Raw genomic sequence first — 25,684 nt, forward strand, 5'->3', positions numbered from 1 at the left:
AAACCCTGGTTAATGTGACAGTCAAGGTCCAGTCAGCACATTATTTACTCATTTATATGCAGGTTTAGATTACGGGATTTTCTTCATTGATCAACGGACAATTGCAAGGTAGATCGCTGGTTGTCCGCAACACAAAATACAAATAAATTTTTTAAAAAAACAGGTCCGACATTACAATTTTCCCTTCCATGTCCGACATCATCAAAAAGACGTCAAGCATAGGTCTCTAGTTGTTTTTTCTCTGGAAAAAGCAAAGAAAACCTTTCGATGGCCGAGTGAGACTGAGAGGCGCTGAGAGAATCCGGAAAAAAAAGGAGGGGGGGCGGATCTGAGCAATACACATAGCCCCGGCATCACAGACCTAACACGGACATAAACAAACAAGATAGCTGCTTCCGCATCCAGCGCTCAAAGAATATCACAGACATTTGCCAAGCTTTTTGAGATGTTATAGGAATAAAATAATGACTTGGATCGCATTATTGAGGTGTTTGGTGATAAAACAAGTGATCAGGTGATTATTTATCAGTATGCACGAATATGAAGAGGTATGTGATAAATACAGTGAACAAGAGGTGGAGCGGGGCTGGAGATGCAATACTCAGTGTCCTGTTGATATGCAGTGCCTTTTAAACCTTTTTTACTGAGAAAAAAAATACTTTTAAACAGCGCGTCTAAAATAAACTGCGTGTGTGAAAATAAATTGGACCCGACGCGCATCACAGGCGCTGAATAAATGGACCGCTAAGGGTTAAGCTTGACATTTTTCCAAACTGCATTGCACTACTCATATTGCATTTCTGTTTAATAGTTCAAACATGAAATATATCACTTACTAGGGTTGTGCCGATTCATCAAATCACACGGTGAACCGTGATATTTTTCTTGACGATACGATTATCGATACAGTGACCCCTGTATCAACACATTGTGTTTTTTTTTTTTTTTTTTTATGTAAAATTTGATCTGCTAACAAACATGAGCATGTGTTAATTTCTGTCTACACTGATTAGATCATATTTATTAGCAGCTTCACCTCATTCACTGTTGTTGGAAAACATGGATCGAGAATTGATTAGCAGTTTGCTACGCATGTGGACTGGCAAAGCTATACTGGTGTTCTTTTCTGAAAAGAGACTAATATTGCAGATAGCAGACTGTTTGGTTCAAATTGCATGTACTGCAAACAACTGATAAGAGACCTTGCGTCTACAAGCTTCTTGTCCAACATTGACTGCAAGCTAACAAGATAACAATGCTGTGGACCAGAAGGGGCCAGGCTCTAAGACTTTTGGAATACAAAGCATAAAGGAGCTAAAAGGCTCCCAGGGACTGCCGTTGGACCCAAAGGTTCACAGGGAGAATAAGAGATAATGCCACTGGACTCAAAGGGTCTCAGGCAAAACGGAGAGATAGGAACAAGGAAGAGGACAAAAACCAGATGTATGGACCTTTTTGGGGCATCAGGGGTCTGAAGAATGCACTGAGTTCAGAGGTCGCCACACTAGACTAGACACACACAGACACACACACACACAAAATTAAATATATGGTAACAGAATAATGTGTTGTACCTTTTCTATTGGTTAAGTGTCAGAGAAAGAGGAGGAGAGAGACACCTATGCAGAAGGGTATTTAATGTCATGTAAAAGATGTAACAGCTGGTAATCGGTTCTATACTTGGACTGGTTTCCCTGCATGTATGAAATAAACTTAACACTGATTAAGAAATGGCGTCTGTGCAGTTTCTTAAGAAACATCGATACTCACGTTTTAAGTTACATCAACTGTGTTGAGGGTGTTTTTGTCCGCCAGCAGCAGAGTGAAACGGAAGCTGAGCGGAGGCAGGTTATTAATGTTGATAAAATCTTCAGGGCGACAGTGAAATTTAACCTGCTCCAGCCGGTTTAAAACCCAGTATGGACTCGCCTCATGTTCTATAAGAATCACACTGTGTATAAAATGCGTAAGGCTCAAATTTGCAGGGCTCCAGACTGGGGCTAAAATGGTTGGAAAATGCAAAAAATAAATCATTTGTAAAGTTGTTTAGGGGTTAGGTGCATTGGCGCCTGCAACACAAAAAAGCTGCCTCTCCCTTTAAAACCACGTGTCAATATTTATGAATGCGCCATGATGTCTGTCTGCAAGGGGAACACACTTATTTAATAAACTGAAGTGCGAGAAGAAAAGTAACGAATACACTCATAATAGTAACAATTTCACTGAATGCAAATGCTTGTAAGCACAGACAGGTGCTGTATTAACACCAGCATGATACCCTAGTTTCATGCAGCAGTTGTGACGTGACCAAACGTGTTTGAGTGTTGTGTAAACATTTAGTGTTTAATATCGTCAACAGCAGAACCAACTTACTGCAATTTAAACTGGTTTTTACTGAAAAATAAACGGTAACATGTAATCATAAGAGCTGTCTGTGTTACATGCTGTCAGATCAGGACTTCACTGACACTGAGCATGGAGCTGCTGCATTGCAGCATGCTCTTTCCCATGTTAAACCTGCACACAATTAGAGGTGCCTTCACAGATTTTGATAAATAAACATGCTGAGTTCACTGCAGTCATCAGCTGCATCGATTAACCATCGAGCAGAATGTGGCAACAAACAAGCTAGTACAGCCATGAAGTTACTGCTTTACTATCACTTTAGTGTCTGAACAAGTTGCTGTATTTTAAGCAGTTGAATGTAATCGCAACTAACTTGCTCCTGAAGTGGCACCAGCAATTGGATTTGACCGAGGAGCCATTGGCTCCTAAGGGAACAACTGCGTCTGGAGCCCTGATTTCTAATTTTGGTTTTAAAGAAATGTATTTTAAAGAATGAAACAGGAAACCAAAGCTTGTTTGACCAAAAGTGCGTTACCAGTGTTGTGATTGCAAACACTTGCACAAGCAAATGAGACTGTGTGATTTTTATATTTCGTGCTGAATTCACTGTATCGTGATACATATCGTATCGTGACCCTCGTATCGCGATACGTACCGTTAAGACACTGCCGATACACAGCCCTAAAAAATATCAGCTGTTTAACACTGAGCACAGAGTCGATTACGTTGCAGGATCACTATCACTCCACATCCACTGAACAGCTTTAAATTTCAGACAGAACGATACTTGCAAGCTAAATGTTTCTATTTATGCTAAATATCTAATTGAGATATACAACTAGACGATAAAAAGAAATTACGCTGAGTTTTAATGTAATTCATAAAAAAAATGTAGTTTAAAATAAAGAAACAGACTAATTGAGTTTAGGCTAATAAAAGATTTTTTTTTTTTGCACTGAGAATTGCAATTGCATTTAATGTACGTTAAATTCTTAAAATAATAAATAGGCAAAAGGTCCACTTTTCTACAATAATTTACAGTGAGCTACATATTTGTATTTTCCTGCTTTGCCAGTGCAAAATTTAGGAAGAAAATTAAACCATGATGTAAAGTTAAAAAGTAGGGCTGCAACGAAGGGTACATTTTGACCTTCGAAGGTTCGGAAAACATTACTGAAGGAAGGTTCAAACCTTCGATGGTACTCATTTGCAAAATTTATTGGTGACGTCACCATAGGTACTTGTTTATATTTGATTGAAAATCCTATTATTTTACAGGTAAGCCATATAAATGGAATAAAACATCCATATGTAGTTTAAAAATATGTTAAAGAACAGTAATCATGTTTATATAATTTAAATAAAAATGTGCTTTTTTTTTAGTTACACGCAACTGTCTGGGCATTTAACAAAAAAAATCCCAAACAGCAGAGGGGTTTCGAGACATTTCTTTCAATACAGCCTACGTTATACAGCGCTTTGCTGTCGAGATGGAGAATGAAGAAATTTGCCTCTGGTTAACACAAACTGGAGGGGGAGGGACATGTCTTGTACACTAGGTATTCTGTACATATTTTACTGAAGCACTACAACCGCTATAGGTAACCCCACCCCCAACATTTGGTAGTGAATTTTAATACAACAACTTTTGTTTAAGTAATATGCATTATACAAATCAAAAGATCGAATTTTGCATGCAAGTGACATTTAATGTGTGATTTCTGTATTCACACATTGTCAAAAAATAAATAAACAGTGCGTGAATTCCTGGCTAGCAAACGAACCCTCTAATACAGCCCTAGTTAAAAGCAAGCATACTGTTTAAAATCAATAATTACATACAACTGTATCACCTTATGGCTGCATAACCTTGCAAATAAAACGGGTGATCCTTGCTATATTTTGATTTACGTTCCATAACTTAGTTATTTTGAACTTCTCTGCTCAGATTTTGATTTTACTGTGCCTGTCGTATTTTGGTCTCGCAGAAACACGTAAATATGAATCTGGATGATGATCTTTAGATGGGTGAACAGATTAGTGGTATTCCCTTTGCGTGGTATTGTCTCTAAAAAAAACTCCCACACAGGACTGATTTGTTTTTCTTCTTTTCAGTCAGTTCAGGGTTTTCTGCAGCTGCCAGCACCATTGGCTTCAAACGTTCCCCTTACTCAGTAAAGCTTACTGCACATGTACGTTACAACAACTTCCCACTACGCAGTGCGCACAGATCAAATCTTACGCCTCACAGACAGTCCATTGCCGCTTACTGCTTCAATGCAGAGTTACTGTTACACACAAGTATCATATTGAGTAACGGACAATAATATGATTATCGATCATTTTTCAACGCAATAAAATTATTGATGCAAACACATTATTGATAAAATCACGATCATCGGTTATTGTTCCAACCCTATATTTTAGTACATAATGTGCATGAAACACATTCGTAGCCTAACAGAAATCACAAACACAACATGTTAATTATTCTGAATAAATATTTCCCCCCTAGATCCTTATGAAGATTTTTGTTAAAACTGCAATAAAAAATGTAAAAGCTTGCAGGTATATTGCATGTATGCAGGCCAATTTATTACTACATCACATATCTGAGACTGAGCTTTCAAGGACGGAAAATAATAATCGGTGATAATGACTGTGAAACGCAGATTAAAGATTATGAGATTTTGTTAATAATCAGATGCAATTCTGATCCAATGATCGGTGCATCCTGAGTTTCTGTGGGTTTGCACTGCACATTGTTCACTTGATAAAAAGCAACAATACTTCTACAGTACATATCTTTATTGATGTCGCTGGACTTGAATTTCAGGAAACCCAAATAAATGTAAAACATGCTGAACTATTACAACTCAGCCGACGGCTAAATAAAACTCCAGATTAGATGTGCAGTCGCCTGCATGATGTGCATCTACACGCCAAAATAGTACTGCCCTCGGCTGACAAACTTCAATTTGATTGGTAAGACACGAGGTATGTTGCTACAGTATGTACTTCGCAGAAATAGCGTTCGCTGGTTCACAGCTTCTCTATGATCTTTAGCTACTGTACCACTGCATAGATCCCGGCACACACCAATACAGGCACCCTTTATACAAGGCGTTGTTAAAACATATTTATGAAGGGCTTGTCCGACAGACCACTGAATACGTTGGGAGCACTTGTCCGTCCAAAATTAACTGTCCCAAGCAAACTGACAAGCCTTAAAACCAAACCCTGACAGGATAGTAGTCAGTTTATTTATTTCGACCTTCGTATTAATGTATTTTGTAAAGAAACGCCTGACGGAGCACACCCTGAAATACAAAGTCACTTTAAGGCCTGGTCACACAGGCGACTTTTGTTGACGGCAACAAAAGGAACACATTTGTAGCCTGCGTGTTGCCTTGCAGTTTGCGCTGGTCATACAAGAGACAAGCATGTAAATCGACAAGCTGGCAACCCAATCATAATGCACGTTTTCTGTCACAAGACAAACATGCTGCGAAGAAAGACTACGATATAAGAATGTACTAATTACATTAACAAACCTGTAGTTCCTTCTAATTTAAATAAAAAGGTTTACATTAGTAGCATTTAGTTAGTAGGTCTACATATTTAATATGCCAAGCATAATAAATTGGTATTCATTATCCTAAACAATGTTTTCAATGCTTATAATTCTAGGCTTTCGAGAGCAAGAAGGTAGACCTGAGATTTTTTTTTTTAATTCACTTTGCTTACTGTTAAAATGAAAGATGTTACGATTGGGGGTTAATGTAGAAATGACAGGCATACTGCATGCACGGCAAATTAAAATAAAACATTTAAAAAATACGCTACACGTGTATTTTACTATTGTAAGAATTTTATTCATAGCTTAAATATGTATTGCATATCTATGCAGGAATCTACGCGGTCTATATCCTTATTATCATGTGACACTACTATCAAATATGATTGGCTGGTATTGAAAACGTTGCCCTTGTGTTGTCTGAAAAATAGAACATCACCCTAAGAGGGAGACACGTCACCAGGTGTCGCTGGGGTGCTGACCAGGGTGGACACACGAGGCGATAAGCCAGCAACATCTGTCGCCCATGTGACCAGGCCTTTAGATGGGTAGCAACACAAACTACAGGCAAGCCTGTATTAAAGACCACTCGGATAAATCTCCGTTAGTTAAATCCCCTGGCTAGTCAGACCACACCTCCACCTTATACCATTTTAAAGCACAGACAAATATCTGACAGACAACAACAGATCGTTGGGTATCGACAACACTGTAGTATCCAAGCTACTCTTCACAATAAAGCTTTCAAATTCAACTGAAAACATGCAGGGTGCTGGTAATATAATATATACCTGAGGGACCAAATAGGGCACCAAGGGATTAATCCATCAAGGAATGTTTTAATTGGGGCTTGCAGAATAAAAGCCGTCATTTAAATCAATCAATTGTTGCATCTCACCTCTTTGGGTCTGGCGTTTCCTGCTTGCTTGCCCATCCTGTTCCGTCTTTAGGTACTAGTGAAACGTTGGGGTCATTTCCTTTGTTCTCGGCTTTCAAACTTGGCAGGTTGGCTGGGGGCGGAATGCGCCGAGCTGAAGCAACTTTACCGAGACTCTGCAAGCCATGACGGGGGGCGACTGGGGAGAGCAGCGAGGGATGTACAGATTAACAAAGACCGTGACAATACTCATGCATAGCACTGAAAACCTGCGGCCAGTTTCACAAAGCACTGCTAGCACTTAGAAGGCTGCTAGATAGCAAGCTCTTATTTTTACCTGTTTCAAAAAACAATACTTTTTAAGATAGAACAATACAGTTTAATAGAAATCCACTCAGCAAGTCTATATATTTAAAAGGATATATGTGTTCTTTTCTTTATTCTTTTTTATGGCAGATAACTGGATTTCGCAGACTGATCCTAAAACTGCTTTGTGAAACTATCCCCAGGGTTGGAAATAAGAATCCCATTGCATAGCAGTTTGATCAATTCCTGGTTTTACTGAGAGTTTATTAAGACATACCTGATCTTGTTACCTATACATTGGAGCTACTCAAGCTTGTAGTAAAACCTGGAATGGGTTCAACTGCTATGCAACAGTCTCTGAAAACATACAGTACATCTGTCAACAGGGGAGATTTACCTAAAAATAAGAAACACACAACAATCACATGATGGCCCCCAAAGAATAGAGAAATAACACGGGTGGACCATTCTGGCATATAATGTCTTTCATGGCACAACGTGTTTTTTAGAGCTAGATATTTAAGAAATATTTATATTTTAAAATAAAACAGACATTTTGAAAGGGGGGATTTGTGTATAGAAATCGAGGGAGTGTGCCTTACCAACGGGTTTCTGGGTTTCTAAGGACTTTCCTTTGTAGGTATCAAAGAGGTTGAGCGACGAATACTTGGTTTTTCCATCCTTCCCCTTTGCAGTTTGCCCCAAACGATCTGACATCGCGCTGGAAGGTCATCGAGTACGGTGGTTCCTGCTACACCCCTGGAAACGTGCCACTCTCTGCAGGGGGGAAATGAAAGGAAAACCAGAGTCACCATCAGACAGGACTCCCTTAAACTGTTGGTTTTTGTAACGTGACTAAGCGGGTGGGTGACAAATTGAATTTTAGTGTGCCACTTTGATGTACCTATTTGAGAATCACAGATTTATTTGTATCTTTATTATTATTATTATACAACGACAAGGTTGGTTTTATATGTCGGATACAACAGAATTTGCCCCGAGAACATTCAAGAACCCATTACATAAAATCAATACAGCGCTTAACAAATAAGAAGGAATTGAGTCTGTGTGCGTCATATTATAAGCAATTTTCATTTTACTATATCATTAGAGCATTCAAGGTTTGGACATGTGTTCCCATTTACAGCAATTTGGAACCTTTTATGCTTTTTTTTGTTTGTTTTAAATTTAAAAAAAAATCCCCACATGATTTAAGTGTAAAAATGGAGCTCTGGGGTTGTTGCCATGGAGTTGAGATATAAATGATGTTCCTGACAACCCCGCAGGTCAGTGACATCTTTTAGACTATCACCATGGCAACCTTCTCTGCGCTGTGCCTGCAGAATAACAGCCCTGAACACAGTACTGATACTCCGAGACTGGTGGCTCCATTTTAGTTCCTGCAGCAGCAGCACTCTCAGATCAGAACAAGACTTTATTTTAAGAAGTTCTAGAGCCCGCTGCCTAGCCTCCACAGCCCTTGCTAATTGCCAGGTAAAACTGGGGCTAGTTTCACAAAGCAAGCTGTCTTAACTACCAATTCCACAAAACAATGTCTCAAGACACAACACCTAGTGTTATAGAAATCAGCTCAGCTAATCTAAAAAAAAGTTTAAAGCCTGGTTTTCCATTCTTCCAAAGCACTTTCTTATTGCAATGCATCATAATTAAATACAATTGAAACGTTCATTTAATCCATTATTAAAGGCAATTGGCAGCAGCTTTTAAAAAGTACCAAATAAAAGAACAGTAGTTTGGGGTACTTGTATAACACTATGAAAAAACTAAAATGGCAACCTCTGAAGGATGTGAGGTTACAGGATAGACTGTGCTGAAAATCAAAACAGCACAAAAACATCCATTACTAACCATTGCTACGCCACAGATGCAGTGGAAAAAACAAACATTCACTGCAGTTTGTGAAACTTGCTAGTGTGGAGGAGGCCCCAAACCATGGTCAACAAAGACCAGGACAACTACCCCAGGACATAAAGGATCCTGCAGCAGAGCATCTGTAGTGCAGGCCTATGGGTTGTGTAATTGCATTAACTCTATTTAGGGCTATCCAACACATGGCTCTTGAGCAGTATTCAGGTCAATTACCAACAAAACATAGCTCTTTGGATTCACAGGTGTTGCCGTTTAAGGATGTTAAACGTTTCCAAAAGAAAGTAAGGTGAAAATGTTGTGTCTGCTACAAAGTATGCAATCACAACCTTAGTGTTTAGAAAAATAAAACATCCAAGCAGTTCTCTTCTTGTTTAGTGTTTTATTCAATTTGAATTTGTGATTGGGTCACGACAGTTCTGTATTAACTGCTTAATAGTTTATGATTTGCACACACTTTGTCTCTGGGCATGAACATTAAAACCAGCAGAATAAATGCATTATTTTATACAAGAAAACACACACACTCCCCGTACCTCTTGGTAGAGGATTTTCAAAGCGGTTAATAAGTAACTGGCACGTTACTTACTACATGCAGAACACAGTACAATGGTTTCCAAAGCAACAAGGACCATTTCAATTTAAGCTCCACTGTGGCAGAAAACCATATGGATGTATTAATTATAAAATGGGAATTTTAAAGTAGAAAACAAGCTCGCAGAAAACAGAATGTGTAAATGTACAGTTACAAAAAAAGCAGCAGCTGTATAGACATACTATCCTCACAAGAACTGATATATTACTAAAAAAGACGGATGCAACAAAAGGCCAAAGGTTGGTGGCTGCAACACAGCTGTTTTTGCATTGGACGCTCTGTAAATTGTTGCTGAATGTATGGGTTAGTGTTGTGGTTTCTGTCATCCAGTATCTACAAAACAGGGCAAAGACAAGTCACAAATAAAAATGTAGATGCATGCGATGTATAAAAGATTTGAAATAAAAGTGACGGTTTGGAAGGTTACTGGAGCCCAGCAGTCTTTTACAGGCAGGCATGCATATGCATATATATAATCTATTCAGGTAATGTAGCCCAACAATATCATACGATAAGGAACACCTTATGTATACCTTGGTCACCGTGAGCAGAAAGACTATTTTATTGCTATTGTTGTATTCATTTAGATTTTTAAAAAAGACACACAAAACTGATAGTTAAATATGTAATTAGAGCCCCATATTTTCAGGAATTTACGTTTCTAATCTGCTATTTTAAATGTATGTATTTGTATGTATGATTAGGCATAAATAAAATACATTATAACTAATGTTGAGTATCTGTACTTTTATACATTTCCTTTACAATTATTAAATTTTACACTATACATGTTACTTTTTGTGAAACATGATAGGATGGAGAAGGTTAGCATATAAAACAAGTACATAATGCAAATAAAAACTGCACCAGGGGTAGAATAAAAACAAATACATTGTATTAGCAGGAAAGACTTGCTATGTTAAAAAGAAAACATAAAAGTTAGTAAAATGTCTTCCTCTTAACCAGAGTTGAAGTACCATACTACATCAACAAAGGATAAATCCGATAGGTTTGGGATTCTGAAGACAGCCAGGTGTGGATACCAACCTAAAAACATCCTGTGTATTAACAGTAAAATAGATGGACGCATTTGCACCATTATTTTTACAAAAAGCACTCAATCAACACCAAATCTTCTATGGAGTCGTTCTGCTGATGGATACGCATCTGTATTTTTAATAAATTATAAAATGTACGATGCGAGGCCTACAGGTATAAACAGTCATCAATAAACTTTATTAAATTAAAACACGACAAACAGTTACCACCACTAGGCAGGATGCGCACGTCCCTCCAGACGCTCACACAAAAGGATGTAGGCCCCCATGCATCACACGTATATTATATATAACTGCGACTACGCTCTTTAAATAATTGGTTTGTATAATATAAAACACAACCATCTGCATTATTTTAATTCTGCATTCGTGTCCCTTTGTTGACAGTTTCGAAATGTATAAATCCAGTCTTCAAATCTTGATGGAAACAAGATGCGATGCGCAGGGAAAATGCATTTTACTAAAATAAAATAGTGATATAAAAACGAACAAATAAATGGATTCAAGAGTAATAAAGTACATTTTACGTATGTATTCTAAAAATGCATTTTGGAACTGTTGGATTTATGACGTATTTATTTCAAAACAAAATAAAAGGTACGGGGGCAATGAATGTTAAACACGATTCTGTAAATTATTTATACACATACAAACATACATACATACATTTGAAAGAGAAGTACGAATCAAATTTAGATTACAGAACGGTAAAGTTTATCAAACTTGACTTTCTGGATTTATGACGCATTTTAAAAGAAAGTAAAAGCATACATTGAATGGGGCGAGCCCAGAAAAGCATATTAATTGCAATTTAAACCATTCGAAAGAAAATAATTCAACTGTATTAAATCACGAAATGTTTCCAAATCAGATGCCCAGATTAGTTAGTAAATACTTAAATTCAGTTTAATCAAAAAACATGTTTTGTTAACGGCTTGGCGACTAGAAAAACCGCCTGCCTTAAAAAAAGACTAAGCACGACAATATTATTAGTTAGAAAAAAAAAATTGTTTTTTTTTTTTTATAAATTACATTTTATTTGTAAAAAAAAAAAAAAAAAGAACACGTATTCCGGGAAACAGTAAGTTATTTTAAACACACAAAATATTCAAGGCGACTAGAGTACGTGCAACTAGGGTATAATGTAAACTGAGTTACTTATTTTAACAACAGAGTGCCTAATTGATATTCAGAAAGGGGACAATATAAATACATATATTACAACGATGCTGTGATTATATTTCTCCATAGGCACCCCGGCTTAAATGTGTGCGTGTATACAAAATGTCTCACGCAATGGCTGTCCACCGAATGCGTTTTTGTTTCTTTTAAACTGGTTTCATTTGGAAATGGGTGATAATGCTACCAGCAAGCGGGACTACATTCACAAGAAACACAGCTACCACCGGGTAGCCAGACATTTCTAAACCCTACATTGAAAAATACAAGACAAAACAAAATGGCTGCGGGTATCGGCTGCTGCACAACAAACAACAACAAACCAGCGCTGGAAAATTCAAACCCTAACCCTTCTGACTTTCATCCTTCAAATTCGCCTCTTAAAATTGACCGAAACCAAAAGATACCGACCTGGGCTCGTCCTACCGGGTCTCTAATGTCAGGAATCTGGATTAAAACCGAAGCAAATCGGGGATTAAAAGCAGGATGTAAACGGATTGAAGTAGTTATTAAATAAAATAAAAAAAAGAGACACTGAACCGTCACTACTCCAGAGGAGCCGTCAACGGCTACTGGAGACGCCAGAGTCGAAGAGGCGGGGCCAGAGCTTTAGATTAGCATAATCAGTGAAGAAATACTCTACGTCTCAAAAAGCAACCAATCAGCGCGTAAAGATGGGCGGGTCTTCTTTGCATTTGCTTTTAACCCCGCCCATGCGGCATATCATTGCATATCATTGCATAATTTATGCTATATATTCAGTACCTCGCCGACTGCCATTTGAGAAATGGTGCAGGGTGTCGATTATTATAGTTTAATTTTTTTTAAAAAACGCTTTTAAATTGGATTGGACAACACGGGATTATCAAGACCACAGTAGCATCTAGAACATAAATCAAATAAATTGCAAGCAAATGCATTGAGCATTGCAGAGTAGAATATATTATTATTATTTATTTCTTAGCAGACGCCCTTATCCAAGGCGACTTACAATTGTTACAAGATATCACATTATTTTTTTACATACAATTACCCATTTATACAGTTGGGTTTTTACTGGAGCAATCTAGGCAAAGTACCTTGCTCAAGGGTACAGCAGCAGCGTCCCCTACCCAGGGATTGAACCCACGACCCTCCGGTCAAGAGTCCAGAGCCCTAACCACTACTCCACACATATACCCGATTTTAGCTATGTGCTTAATCGCGAAAAAAAATAAGCAACAGGGGATAATCCGATCTGATTGCGATAAATCGACTCAATGGGACGTTATCGAGCAGATATCAACCCATAGGAATGGGCCAGTTGGTACCTACTAGCCTACTAACCCCTAAATCTACCCCATACCCCTAAACCCAATGTCTACTCCTAACCTAATGCTTACCCCGAAACCTAATCTCAACCCCTAAGCCTAACTGTGTTACTATTAAAGTAATTTTTACTATTATTTTAACAGCGCTTTTTGCGCCCTCTAGCGGCTACTACATCTGACGTCCATTAAAGCGCTTGATCCGGACCTAGTCTACCTGTTGGGAGGCTAGTAGGTACCTACTGGCCCATTCCTATAGGATGATTTTTGCTTGCTAATGTCCCATTGAATCGACTGATCTCAATCAGATCGGGTGGATAATCAGTACCAGAGGTTACCACAAGAGGGTGTTGTGGCATTGAGAATCAAAACTAGCAAGACTGTTACAGCATAGAAAAGCACAGTAAGACCGTTCCATTCTTTATTTATTGAGTGCACATGTAAAGACACCATTCACATATTGAGCCATACAGCGTTGCTACTACTTTCACACTATTTCTATTCGTATGTTTTTAGCATGTTTTCTCTAGCATTTTCACAGTCATTTTTAAACTCTTCTAAGGGGAGGGTTTATAGCTTTGCCATGGTTTCTTTCCTTGTGTGTTACTAGACTTTGCTGTGCTTTTACCATGGGATACGGCAGTAAGCTTAGCAGGCATTTTTGTTTTGTTTTGTTACCCTTGCTGTCTCTATAAATTCTTCTGCTGTTATTAAAGAGCAGCTTGCTATGGATCTGTTCTAGCACGTTAAATGATTTTTCTTGTTTAAAATCGCTTTCATTTTCTGCATCAGTCATCACATCCTGGCAACGTTTTAAATCTCAGAAGTTTAAAACAACCCTGTGGCCTCAGAAAAATAAAACTTATCTTAAGTTCAGCGGGTACACCAGGAGTGCAACCATTAACCTGTCCCCCTGCGACACGCTGCCCCCTAGCTGATGTAAGACATGCATCCGTTGGAAATACCACATTAAAAAAAAAATGCAGTACTTCTTACATCCACTGGGGGCAGAGTGTTGCAGGGGGACAGGTTAATGGTTACACTCGGGTGTACCAGCTGAACTTAGAGAGAGGACATGATCGACAGCCTTTTGGAGGGCACAGGGGTGCTTAAAAATACTGAAACCAGAAATTAGACACAGTGAATCGAAGCAAGAATAAGAACACATCAGTTAAGATAACCATATTTCAGAAGTGGATGAAGTCTTCAACATCCCTGAATGAACACAACAGTGAAAAGAAACAGGCTTCAGAACGGCGGCATTGAGATCTGACACTGTTTAACACCCCCCCTCCCCCCCCTTCCCCCCGTTGCATGCTGGGATGGGGTCAGGGCAGGTCGCCGATCTTCTTCTTGGGTGGCGGACCGCTCGGCTTCTCCCCGTCGTCCTTTGCCATTCCTTCATACATCAAGATTCTGGGAAAAAATCAGACAATGCAGATTCATGTGTAGTTATTACACCACACCGCACCACAACAAGCTCCAGACTGCTCACTAGTGAAAGGCCAAATCAATTAAAAAATACTGCCAGACTCAGCATCCTGGATAACATTTGGAAGTGCGTTCCAGTGAAGGAGCTGTAACACTGCAAGCCCTCACACTATCGAGTTCTTGGAATAACCAAGAGGCCATCATTTGCCGATCTCAAATTATGGGCTGGTTACAGGAAATAAGTCACACAAATAGGGAGGGACAGAACTACGAAGAGCCTCCTAAGTGAGGAGCTGCGGTTTGAAATAAATGCACTGCTTCACAGGAAGCCAATGTAGTGAATTTAATCAAGGGGATATATGGCAAATAGAGCTAGTGTGTGTAAGTGTTCTTGCAGCAGCATTTTGTATTAGCTGCAACCTATTCAATGAGACATCAGGGATAATCAATTCCAGTAGTTACAAAAGCATGAATCAATTTCTCAGCACCTTGATTTTGTATTGTGATCTGCTCAGATATCAGAAATAAACTTAGTAGCTAATGCCACGTTTCAATTTGCACCAGGAAAGCAGTCTGTAAACCTCAATCTGTACTCTGGTTCCCAGTATCAAACTGGGGCCAGTTCCATCTGCAGTCTGCGAGCCAATCTGCAACCGGGCGTTACACAAAAGCCAAGGGTGTATCACGTTTTTTGTGTTGCTATTTATAAATGAATTCACCAGCCTTCAGTATTTCCATGGCAACATATTACAAGTCACGTCTCCATTGGAACCTATCAGCAGCAACTCCACTTATAATATCACTGAGAGTAGATCTCACACTGCGCATGCCATTGACAAAGCATTCGAAATGTTTATGTTTAATGATTTGTAATATTCGATGGCTGACTCTAATCAAGGTGAGAGTGGCCTTTCTGTTGCACTCTTTGTATGACAGGCCTGAAAATTAAAAGAGAAAATACACTCTCAACTTGATGAGAGGGAGCCACCAGACACTTAGAAACATACATTCACTGCCTTCATGTTCTGCCTACAGTTGTGGCCAAATGCTTCACCTAGAATTTTTGTATTGAGACATAATTAAAAAATATATAATTGTAGGAACATTATTTAGATATTTTATTTAACATCATGTGATCAGAGAATCTGCAAAATGATATCGCAAAAGTCTACCGGAAGCCATAATAGTAGTACAGTATTTCGAAATGTCACATTTTTCAATTGTTGTCAGTTTTTTCTTAAAGGGTATATAAGGACCTTTTTATTTTATAGTGTTACATGTTCCCATGTGTTGCTACAACTGTTTAAATAAGGTGTGTGTATTGTTTTAATTTTTTTAATTTTTTTACATTTTGACCACTTTTTAAATTTTTTAAATTGCATTCCCTGCCTCAAGATGGCTTCACATGTACCTGCATGGACCTCTGAGAACTACATTTCCCATCATCCTCCTGCTCACTGGTAAATCCATCTCAGTTACATATGTAAGCAGGAATGTGAAATGTAGTTCTGAGAGGTTCATGCGGGTCCTTATATACCCTTTAAGTCTATGGAAAACGTCAAAGCGGTATGTAATTCAATATGTTAACGTAACATAATTCAGCAGGTTGCATTCGACTTTATGAAGCAAAATAAGTCCATTCTGTAGGGTGATGCACAAACATTTGTCCAAAGCTGTACATGTTACTTTTATTTCTGCAGTCCAAGATTGCGCAGGAAAAACTACAAGAATTCTGGAGGCGTGAACAGAATTGAAGTCTCTAATGCGTTTTGCAGTTCTAGAGTTTAGGAGCACGGTTTGAAAGGGCTGTATAGCAGACTGGTAGATAGGGGCATGCAGATACTTGAACTTGTAATTGCTTTTAAGAAGTATTTGTTGTCAGATACCAATCAATGGCAATTACCTTCCGCACTGAGTGTTTTAAAAGCCGTTTGGAAGCGCTTTGTCCTCTCATCTGGGGCGCTGATATTTTTACTGCTGTACTGACAATGAAAATAATATTGAGGCTGTACACAGTGTGGAAGTTAATTGCCCTTGATTGGTACTGTTGTAAATGTGAGGGAAGGATAGCTTTTCTTGTTGTGAAATCAACACATTAATCAATAAATTGATTTAATACCTGCCGTTCAATACTTCTTAAAGGCATACAAGTAGGCGTATTAGCACGCCCCTGCCGGTAGACTCACAGTTTGAGAATGCCATTCCTCTTGCCCAGCATCATTCTGATGAAGTCCTTGTAGCTGATAGTCTCAGTGGCTCCGCCCGTCACCTCTGACATCATCTTCTTCAGCTCCAGGTGAGTCTTGGCCACGCCCAGTTTCTCCAGCATGCGTTTCAGACCCATCATATCTGCAAGAGAGACACAGCACGGACAATGTCCCACTTCCATCTGCACCATGAAACCAGTCTGAGAAACTCAATCTCATCTCATTCCCAGTATCAAACTGGGGCTGCCTACCGCCGGTTCCATCTCCAGTCTACAATCCAGTCAGCAACCAGACACACAAAAGATCACCCGTATGTATCACTGTATAACTGCTATTTAGAAACAGATTCACCAGCCTCTCCTATTTCCCTCGCAGTATATAATGTTGTTGAAGCTGACACCCTGGGATCCTTCAAGAAGCTGCTTGATGAGATTCTGGGATCAATAAGCTACTAACAACCAAACGAGCAAGATGGGCCGAATGGCCTCCTCTCGTTTGTAAACTTTCTTATGTTCTTATGTTCTTATATATGAACAGCCTTCATGCGCGGGGGGGGGGGGGGGGGGGGGTCAGTTTGAGATCTAAACCCGCCTCTCTTTCTAACTTCCGCCATTAGTGTGTAGAGATTGAGTTCTGCCAGCCTGCAATCCTCACCGGAGCTGACAGACAGATAATCCCAATTGAAATGGATTTGAATTAAACAAGTCTGATTTCAAAACAAGTCAGTCCCAGCCTGTAACCTGGATTTAGTTCATTCCGCTGTACTGAAGAAACCGTTTATTTAAGTACCTTCAAATGTTATTATTTTTAGATTTCCTTTACCAGCCACACCTGCTCTCTCTGTTTACTTACATGTAAAGTAGGTGGGGCTGGCAGAGTTGAAAGGTCACATTGTCACATGATGTGAACAGAATGAGGAAGGCTGTTCAGTGCCTGGCTGTTAGGATTCTCCAAGCAAGCTCAAAGCAGTTTAAAAGCAGGTATTTCAGATTTAGAGAAAAATGATAAGAACTTAATATAGGAGCAGCAGATCTCAGAATGATTGAAAATGCTATAAAAGATTAGAAAATTGTGTATATATATATATATATATATATATATATATATATATATATATATATATATATATATATATATATATATGTATTAAATTAAAATTATACTTAATTGAGGGTAACTCTGAAACCCAGGGTTGGATGCAGGGCTTCATTCATTCTGCAAACCTACCTATGTCTCCATGATCATTCCGGTCAAATTCCATGTATTTCTCTGGAACAAGAAATAAGAACAAGATTTAAGGCACTTCACTGCAGTTTATTAACATTTTTTTAGACGATATTTAATTTATAATACTGTACTTGATCATGTTACTCTGAGGACAAACATATAAAAACGGTCGAATTATACAATGCAATATAATAGAAACGTACACCTTTATAGCGCCTTTCACGTCGGCCTCACAGAGTGCTTTACATAAAAAGATGTATACACTGCCTGGTCACTTTATTAGGACCTGTACCTAATATCGCATTGGACCAGCGTTTGCCCCGAGCCTTGACATGAAGAGACCCAGGGCATACCAGTGAACATGCCCCACACCAGGGCAATACCACATCTAACTGACAGGTCCTAATAAAGTGGCCAGTAAACGTACTGCATATAGAAGAGATTACAAAAGTCTTTATACTCACTTTTAAAAGCTTCCAGTTTTGAATCCAGGTCTTCTACATCGCTATATTTTGGATCAACAAGAAATTCCTTAAAAAAATTAAGAAGAAAAAAAAAAGATTTAATGTAGAAGCCATTTCATGTTGAAAAGCTTCTGTGTGTAGCAGCAGGAGCATGCCTATTCTCCTCTATTGGGCTCACAGAGTGGCATGTGGTGGCAATCAAGGGGGGAGCAACCTTCCATTGGAGAATGTAAACAAACCCACATGTCAACAAGGCCCGCTGTACTCTTTCTTTCTTGGGACACTGTTGGCAACTTTAAATAGCAAGCAGCTTCTAATGATGTTTTTATCAGATTCTCTCAGTTATTGTCGTATCTCACAATTACAACGTATATTGTTACGATAGCACACCATTTTGTAGTCTAAAACCACAGGAAAATTAGCAGAGTCTTTGCTTTCAGAAAACAAAGCCGGTTCAGAAAGGGGTTGAATTAAAGGTACAGTGCTGGTAGCCATGAGAACATGCTAACTGGAATTTGGAAAAGGAGCTGGGCTTGTCAAAACAGTCCAAAGCACTTTCCCGGGTCACATGAAATAACTTCAATAATCTTAATATCAGAGCATAGTGCTTGGATTGCAAGTAACATAAAAAGGTAGAAGAAAGTGCAGAAAGCTGATCAAATGTCATTTGAAGGTGCTTGAAATGAAATGAATCTACAGAAGACTGTAGTGAACAAACACCCAGATCGAATTCTGTTGCATTATCAAACTGAACAGGATTGTGAGGCACTGTCTGCCTGCCTGCTGCTTTAATGAAGCTATGGAAGAATGGAAGAAACTGAATTATAACAGACCTCTCCGCATGATCTGCAGGCAGAGATATCTTGAATCTTTCTCAGATAAGAGGAACTGAACATATCTTGTCAGACTGAAATTTAAAGAGCGGAACTCAAATTGTCACAGGTTAACAGTCTTTAACAGCCAATTGTTTAAAGAAAATACTGCACAGTGAAACCTGGGGGTCATCAAAAGGTCAAAACACATGAGGCTGCTTGTTCAAGACAAGACAAGCGTTTCAGCTAGCAAACTGTGCATTATATGCAGAGTCACTTACAGTAGGATGTTGATTTATCCTGTTGATGTACATCTCATCCAAAGGATGGAGCACAAGGAGGTCAAATGACTTGCTCAGGGTTACGCAGTGAGTCAGTCAGTGGCAGTGACAGTGGATTTGAACTAGTGACCTGGTTACAAGAATTGGACTTTAATCACTGGACCACACAGCCTCTTGGCAGTTCAGTGTTCTGTGTTCTAGTTTAGTGTACTGTGTTCTAGTTAGTGTTCAGCATTCTGTGTTCTAGTTTAGTGTTCTGTGTTCTTGTTTAGTGTTCTGTGTTCTAGATTAGTGTTCTGTGTTCTAGTTTAGTGTTAAATCAACGTCCTACTGTAAGTGACTCTGCATATAATGCACAATGCTAGCTGAAACACTTGTCTTGTCTTGAACAAGCAACCTCATGTGTTTAGACCTTTCGATGACCCCCAGGTTTCACTGTGCAGTTTAGTGTATTGTGTTTTAGTTTAGTGTAGTGTGTTCTAGTTTAGTGTACTGTGTTAGTCACAAGAGGCCTCTGGTATCCCAAAAAGAGAAAAGGAGAACCCCAGAATGATACTGCAGTGAAATCAAATCTCTTCAGTGCCTGGTTCCCTATTTGAGCAGTGTTATATGAGTTGGGATTCAGTTCTAAATGACTACCACATGGCAGCAAAACAAACACTCCACTCCCCCAGGCAGTGAAAACAAAAGTAGATACTTCCCCAAGAACCAAGAGAAGATATTTCTGTGTTAAAAACAAAAGTGTTTTGTGAATTGCTCTTCAAAATTGCCTTTTCAAATGCATCCCTTCTAAAGCGTCACATCTCAGTTTTCTATTGTCCTTTTTATGATGTCTTTATTATTCTAGTTGGTTCTTACTGCAGCTACTCAAATAGGGATTCTAAGTCAAGGTGTTTTCACCCGAGTTCAGATGTTACAACAACATGACCATGACCAGAATATAACAGGAGCCAATGGGGACAAACTCTGTTTAAGAACACTAATATTACTCACATGTGTATAACTGGTGCCCTCTCCACTTAATATCACTTTAGGAAATTAAAAGCAGATTAGAAGGTTTGCATGTAAGTTTGCTGTACAGCTTTCAAATGTTTTATTAGAAAGTATGGTAGCATTCAGAAAAGCATAGCCATGTGTAATATAGCATAGTGAAAGCATGGTAAAGCATAGGTAAGCATGAAAAAGTCTAGAGAGGCATGGCAAGCATATTTAAAAACATGTGGTAAACCACGGTAAATGATGACAAATGCATAGTATAACCATGGGAAAAAGCATGGGAAAACTGCTAAATTACCATGCAAATTTACTATGGTAAAGTCTGTCTTTAATTACCAGATGTGTGCAAGTCCAGTGAAATGGAGTGTGTATTGAAAATACATGCTATTAATGAAGAGCAGTGAAATCATTGCAATGCCTATATTTAAGTTACAAACGTTCTGCATCCACACTTGTGTGTTTTAATGCTTATTATTTTTCCAGGTTATCGGTGGACTCCTGATAAAGTTAATTTATTGTCACTGTATAGCTCGTCCCTTTGAAGTCATATTAAAAGGGTATGAGTTTATAATGTGTGGTTAGCTCTCCTTAAATGAGGGACCTATAATGTCACTACCCTTATTAAATTTCCCCACAGTAAAAGCATAGTAAAGTGTAAGAAAGCACAGTGAGAACCTGGTAAAGCCTAGTTAAGCATTGTAACACCCAGAGGTTAAAATAAATAAATAAATAAAACATAGCAAACTATGGTAAAGTAGGGCAAATACATTGTACATGAGCTAAATGACAGTGGCAAACCTTTATAAGTGTGGGGCTAAAACAAGTGAACTAGATTGGAAAGTATTAAAGGGTGGTTGACCTGGTTGATTGAATCTAGTCCTTCCTCTTGTTGTGCTTTGAGAAGCCCAAATGCTCTGCCTCCTGAAAAAAAAAGAAGATATGAGATTAATACCGTTTTATTTAGTGTGGTGTGTCACTTATTGTATATGACACGTTGTCTTGTGTGGTTTGGGCAAGAGTCAAGCGAAGCTGAGCTGGTTAATGATGTAGGCCTATCTGTCTTACATTAGACCCTCTACACAGATACCCTGCAAAACTGTGCTTGAAGCTGTCTACCATCGCAGGGAGCAAGATGACTAGTCATGCTAATCGCGTGAGTCACATATAACGCATCATTCTTTCGGCAGAATTAAAAACTGCTGCAGAACTTAACAGAAGCTGCCTGTGGGAGCTTAAATAAATAAATAAATGCAGGAGTTATAGACGTTACAACATTAGGATTCATGAAGTTACAGAATGACCTGAAGGGAACGAACAAGCGCTGTGTAATTTTCACTTTTATGTGAAGTCTTTGGCAAAGACGTCTTGAGAAGGAAACTTTCCTGCCAAAACCTCAGCTTCCACGACCCTTTATTGTCAGGATTATTGGTTTCTGGTAAGCATTTCTAAACGGTAATGTAAAACTTAAAAGAATCCCAGCTAGGCAAAATAAGGTGCCTTCTTCAAAGTTTAATTTCTTAAGGGAGTTCCGCTTATAAAAATGTAATAAAAGCTTACCTTTGTGATGCTAATGAAACCTTTGATAAGCGTATACCTTACCTGGGCTCAGACGGTGTCATTTTACATAGCATAGGCCCATAGTGTATAGCATTAGGTCACCATTACTCACCGTTAATTACCGTTACACCGTTTCTTAATTTATTTTATTTTTAGAAGCAGATCTTCAGTCAAGCCTCACTTACACAGTTTGTACAGGGAAGTGTAGATTAACTCCTTGTTAATTGGGTATATGAACACCATTACACAATGTTGCTTCCTGTGGCTTCACATTTTAATTCAGTGGTGGCAACAGAATTTTAGACCCCATAAGCTTTCTCAAATAATATCAAAGCAATAATTCATGTCTTACCTGGCTCCGAATAATAAGAACTATATTCTTGATACATTATTTGAGAAAATCATTCTTATATTTTTCTTATTAAAAGAAAACAAATAATTAAATATTGTCTTAATAAAAGAAATCATTATGGGCAGTATGTAAAGTTGTCTAAAACTATAATGCACTGACAACCGTTGCGACTGGAAGAATGATCTTCTGGAAAGAGAATGGTTGTCATCGAATTGTATTTTTCTATTTCATTGTATTTCTTATCAATTAGTCAATACATCACTATTGCAGTTTTATGATGAATTACTGAGGACATCGACTCACCATTATATTATACCTATTACAACTTATAATTCACCCAGGCCTCCCCTCCCCCAAATGTCCCCTTATCATGTTTTTTTAAAAGAAAGATCAACATCTAAGCAAGAGATAACTTATTTTATTTTTGAACCTCAAGAAAAGCACTCTTATGTAGCAGGGCGAGGTTCACACACAAACACACACTTCTGACACATACTGTGTTATAAATATAAATATATAAATATATGTGTGTGTGTGTGTGTGTGTGTGTGTGTATTTGCTGAGTGAGCTACTAAAAGCAGAACTCACTGTCAATTGTAATCTCTACAAATAGAAAGCACGTTCCAGCAAACTTACTTTCACAATTACTTTTCTGAAAAAAAACCCCCAGTAAATACAGAAAGAGAAATAGATTGAGAGACAGATAGGGTTACGCAATTTGTTCATGCAATTGTGCAGTCAAAATGAGTAGTAGTACATGCAGTATTATATTAAAATAGTTTCACCATGACAAAATCACTTTAGATTAAGGAATTCAATAGCATGCAATCCACTTGTACAGCAGTAATGGAGGCCACATTTCAACCATACCTTTTATCAGGCATTTCCTCTCTTCCTGTTAAAACGTAATCCAGTGTAAATTGCAATGTTATAATTAAGAAAAAAACTGGACTATGACTTGGTTACAGGGAGGTGGAGCTCTTTCTTTTGAGTAATATTCCTCGCTGGTTCTAAACACCATTAACGTGATCTTATTGCATTAGCTCTTCAATTACTTCAATCAGGAGGGCTTTTTTTTACTCCAAAAGAGGACGATTTTCAAGGTTAAACTTATAAGACAGTAAGTCAAGCAGAGAAATGTTTAGCAAGTGCCTTCATCAGTGCTTTTCAACGTAGGTGATCAGATGGCTGTGGCAGAGCTAGGTTTTACCAGTGAAGCTAAATCATTTGGACATTTCCCTTCTATAATCTCCCAACATGCTTATCCATACCATGCCTTCAGTGTACTACACATTACTACACTTTTACCATGGGATACTGCAGTAAACTTTGATGATTGATAGATAGGGAAAGGAATTGCTGAGAGCAGACAGACAGACACACTGTTGGAAAGACAGATGGACAGGTACATGGATTATCAGATGGACAGTTGGATAGACAGAGACGCAGTGATACACACAGTTTTTGATGTGAATACTCTTACCCTGTGGATCGAAGCTCATTCTGTTCGGGTTCTTGTCGCTTTGCTGGTTGAAAAGGGAAGCTTTAGTTTTCAGGAACTTGTTCAGAGCTTTTAAAAGTGTCTGTGAGTGACTGCTTAATAACACCCCAAACCCCCTAACCCCCCCACCCCCGCCAAACAGGAAGTTCTGAGTTGAGCTTGGGCAGGGAAACAAGCTATCTCTCTCTCTCTCTCTCTCTCTCTCTCTCTCTCTCTCTCTCTCTCTCTCTCTCTCTCTCTCTCTATATATATATATATATATATATATACACACAGGATATTAAAACTGAACTTTCAGTACCAACAAAAAATACTGCCATTCAGTACAGCTATCTGTCTGTCAATAGGCCTCAGACAAAAAATTAATTATTAAACACCTGTCATGTATAGCACACGCTTTTGTTTAAAGGGCTGTTCCGCACCTGACTGAATACTTTGATACTTTGATACTCTGTCATGCAGTTTTAAAAAAATATATAAGAACAACTTTACAAGCAATCTAAAACCATAGTGGGGGTTCAGGTTTGCATATAAAAGCACTGTACTTGCTGCCTCCTGCTGTCCAAACGAAGTATAACAACCCAGGGCTACAAACCAGGGTTTTCCCACTACGGTACCCATTTGAAACCCCTCAGAATGGTTCAGTTGCACTAACATTAGGTTTTTACAGCTCCTATTCTGCCCAGTCTACCTGACTGGCATCTAGCTCGCTGGTCTGTGTTGTGCCCTTCCCTTGTGTGTATTTTATTTATGTATTGTTGTTGTTATATATATATATATTATGTTTTTTTGTGCAGACGGACGAAAGCCGCCCGACAGTATTATTTATTATTTGAGACCGGCGATAAGCCAGTCTCATAAAATGTAGCTGGCGTGGATGGGGTTAAATCCCCATCCCGATAAAACCTGTGGGGATGTGGCTGGAGTCTTAACAAGGTTATTGTTAATGGGTCATTAAGGCTCCAGCCACAGTATAAAAGACCCACTCCAGGCAGATAGTTGAGAGGAGAGTAATGACGAATGGTACCAGCCAGCGAACAAGGGACACGTTTGTGTAAAAGATTATGGGTTTGGGTTTGTTTTACTTTGGCCCGTGTGCCCTTTTGTTTCTTGTGTATTTTTGTTTAAACTGTTTATTTGTGTTTTTTTATTAATATACTGCTGGGGCAGTTTCAGCCCTGTACCTTCAGTCTGTTCTGTGTTGCTTCCTGAACCTGACGTCACCACCCACACACACCACTCTAACCATCGGTGACAGACCACATGCAGCAGACGTTTTTATTTTAGAGTTTTCAACCCAGCTTCCCCTTCCATCCAGCTGCTTCCCCTAATGACTGGCATGCTTAAAACAACACCTGGGAAATTAAACAGAAACAAACCACAAAGAAGTATATCTTGCAATCTGAAAGTTGTTTCTTAAAACCAGATATATTACCATATATGATTTTTTAAAATTAAAATGTTTTCTGTCAAGTGCTTATTTAAAAGCATGGGAGCGCTACGTAGAGAATCGAAGTGTCAATTTAAAATATGTGTTCATGACTAAAGTATTGCTACCTTTACATTAAAAGTCTGTAAAAAAATAAAGCAGCATTATAAATTAGCCAGAAAAAGAAGTTATTACTTTCAATATCTGTTGAAGAGCGTTTTGGCAGCACAGCAGATGATGGTCAAGACAAAGCAGCTCACAGCAGACTGACACAAAGGAAATGGCTACAGAGCCC

At 38.6% G+C, this 25,684-nt stretch overlaps 2 protein-coding genes across 4 annotated transcripts in view; both read right to left on the reverse strand.

Moving 5' to 3' along the window:
- The window catches only part of LOC117433694 (protein PRRC2A-like), a 46,281-nt gene extending 33,842 nt beyond the window's left edge, over positions 1-12,439 (reverse strand). For all 3 annotated transcript variants that reach the window (XR_009311373.1, XM_059010957.1, XM_059010956.1), the window contains exons 1-3: positions 12,237-12,439; positions 7,709-7,883; positions 6,822-6,999 (exon numbers count right to left, since the gene is read on the reverse strand). Coding sequence is in view for 2 of the 3 variants with exons in the window: in XM_059010957.1 (XP_058866940.1) it covers positions 6,822-6,999; positions 7,709-7,823 (293 nt within the window). In the remaining variant the exon portion in view is untranslated. The remainder of the gene's footprint in view (positions 1-6,821; positions 7,000-7,708; positions 7,884-12,236) is intronic.
- A 1,101-nt stretch (positions 12,440-13,540) lies between these two features.
- On the reverse strand, positions 13,541-24,073 carry LOC131709091 (allograft inflammatory factor 1-like). The gene is made up of 6 exons (XM_059010959.1): positions 23,943-24,073; positions 21,410-21,471; positions 18,462-18,528; positions 17,998-18,039; positions 16,750-16,912; positions 13,541-14,548 (listed from the first exon to the last, which is right to left on the reverse strand). Exons 1-6 carry the CDS (start codon positions 23,959-23,961, stop codon positions 14,461-14,463), a joined length of 441 nt encoding a protein of 146 aa, XP_058866942.1. The 5' UTR covers positions 23,962-24,073; the 3' UTR covers positions 13,541-14,460.
- Between the last annotated feature and the right edge of the window lie 1,611 nt (positions 24,074-25,684).

This window comes from Acipenser ruthenus, chromosome 41 (assembly GCF_902713425.1).
Source record: "Acipenser ruthenus chromosome 41, fAciRut3.2 maternal haplotype, whole genome shotgun sequence".
Lineage (NCBI taxonomy): Eukaryota > Metazoa > Chordata > Actinopteri > Acipenseriformes > Acipenseridae > Acipenser > Acipenser ruthenus.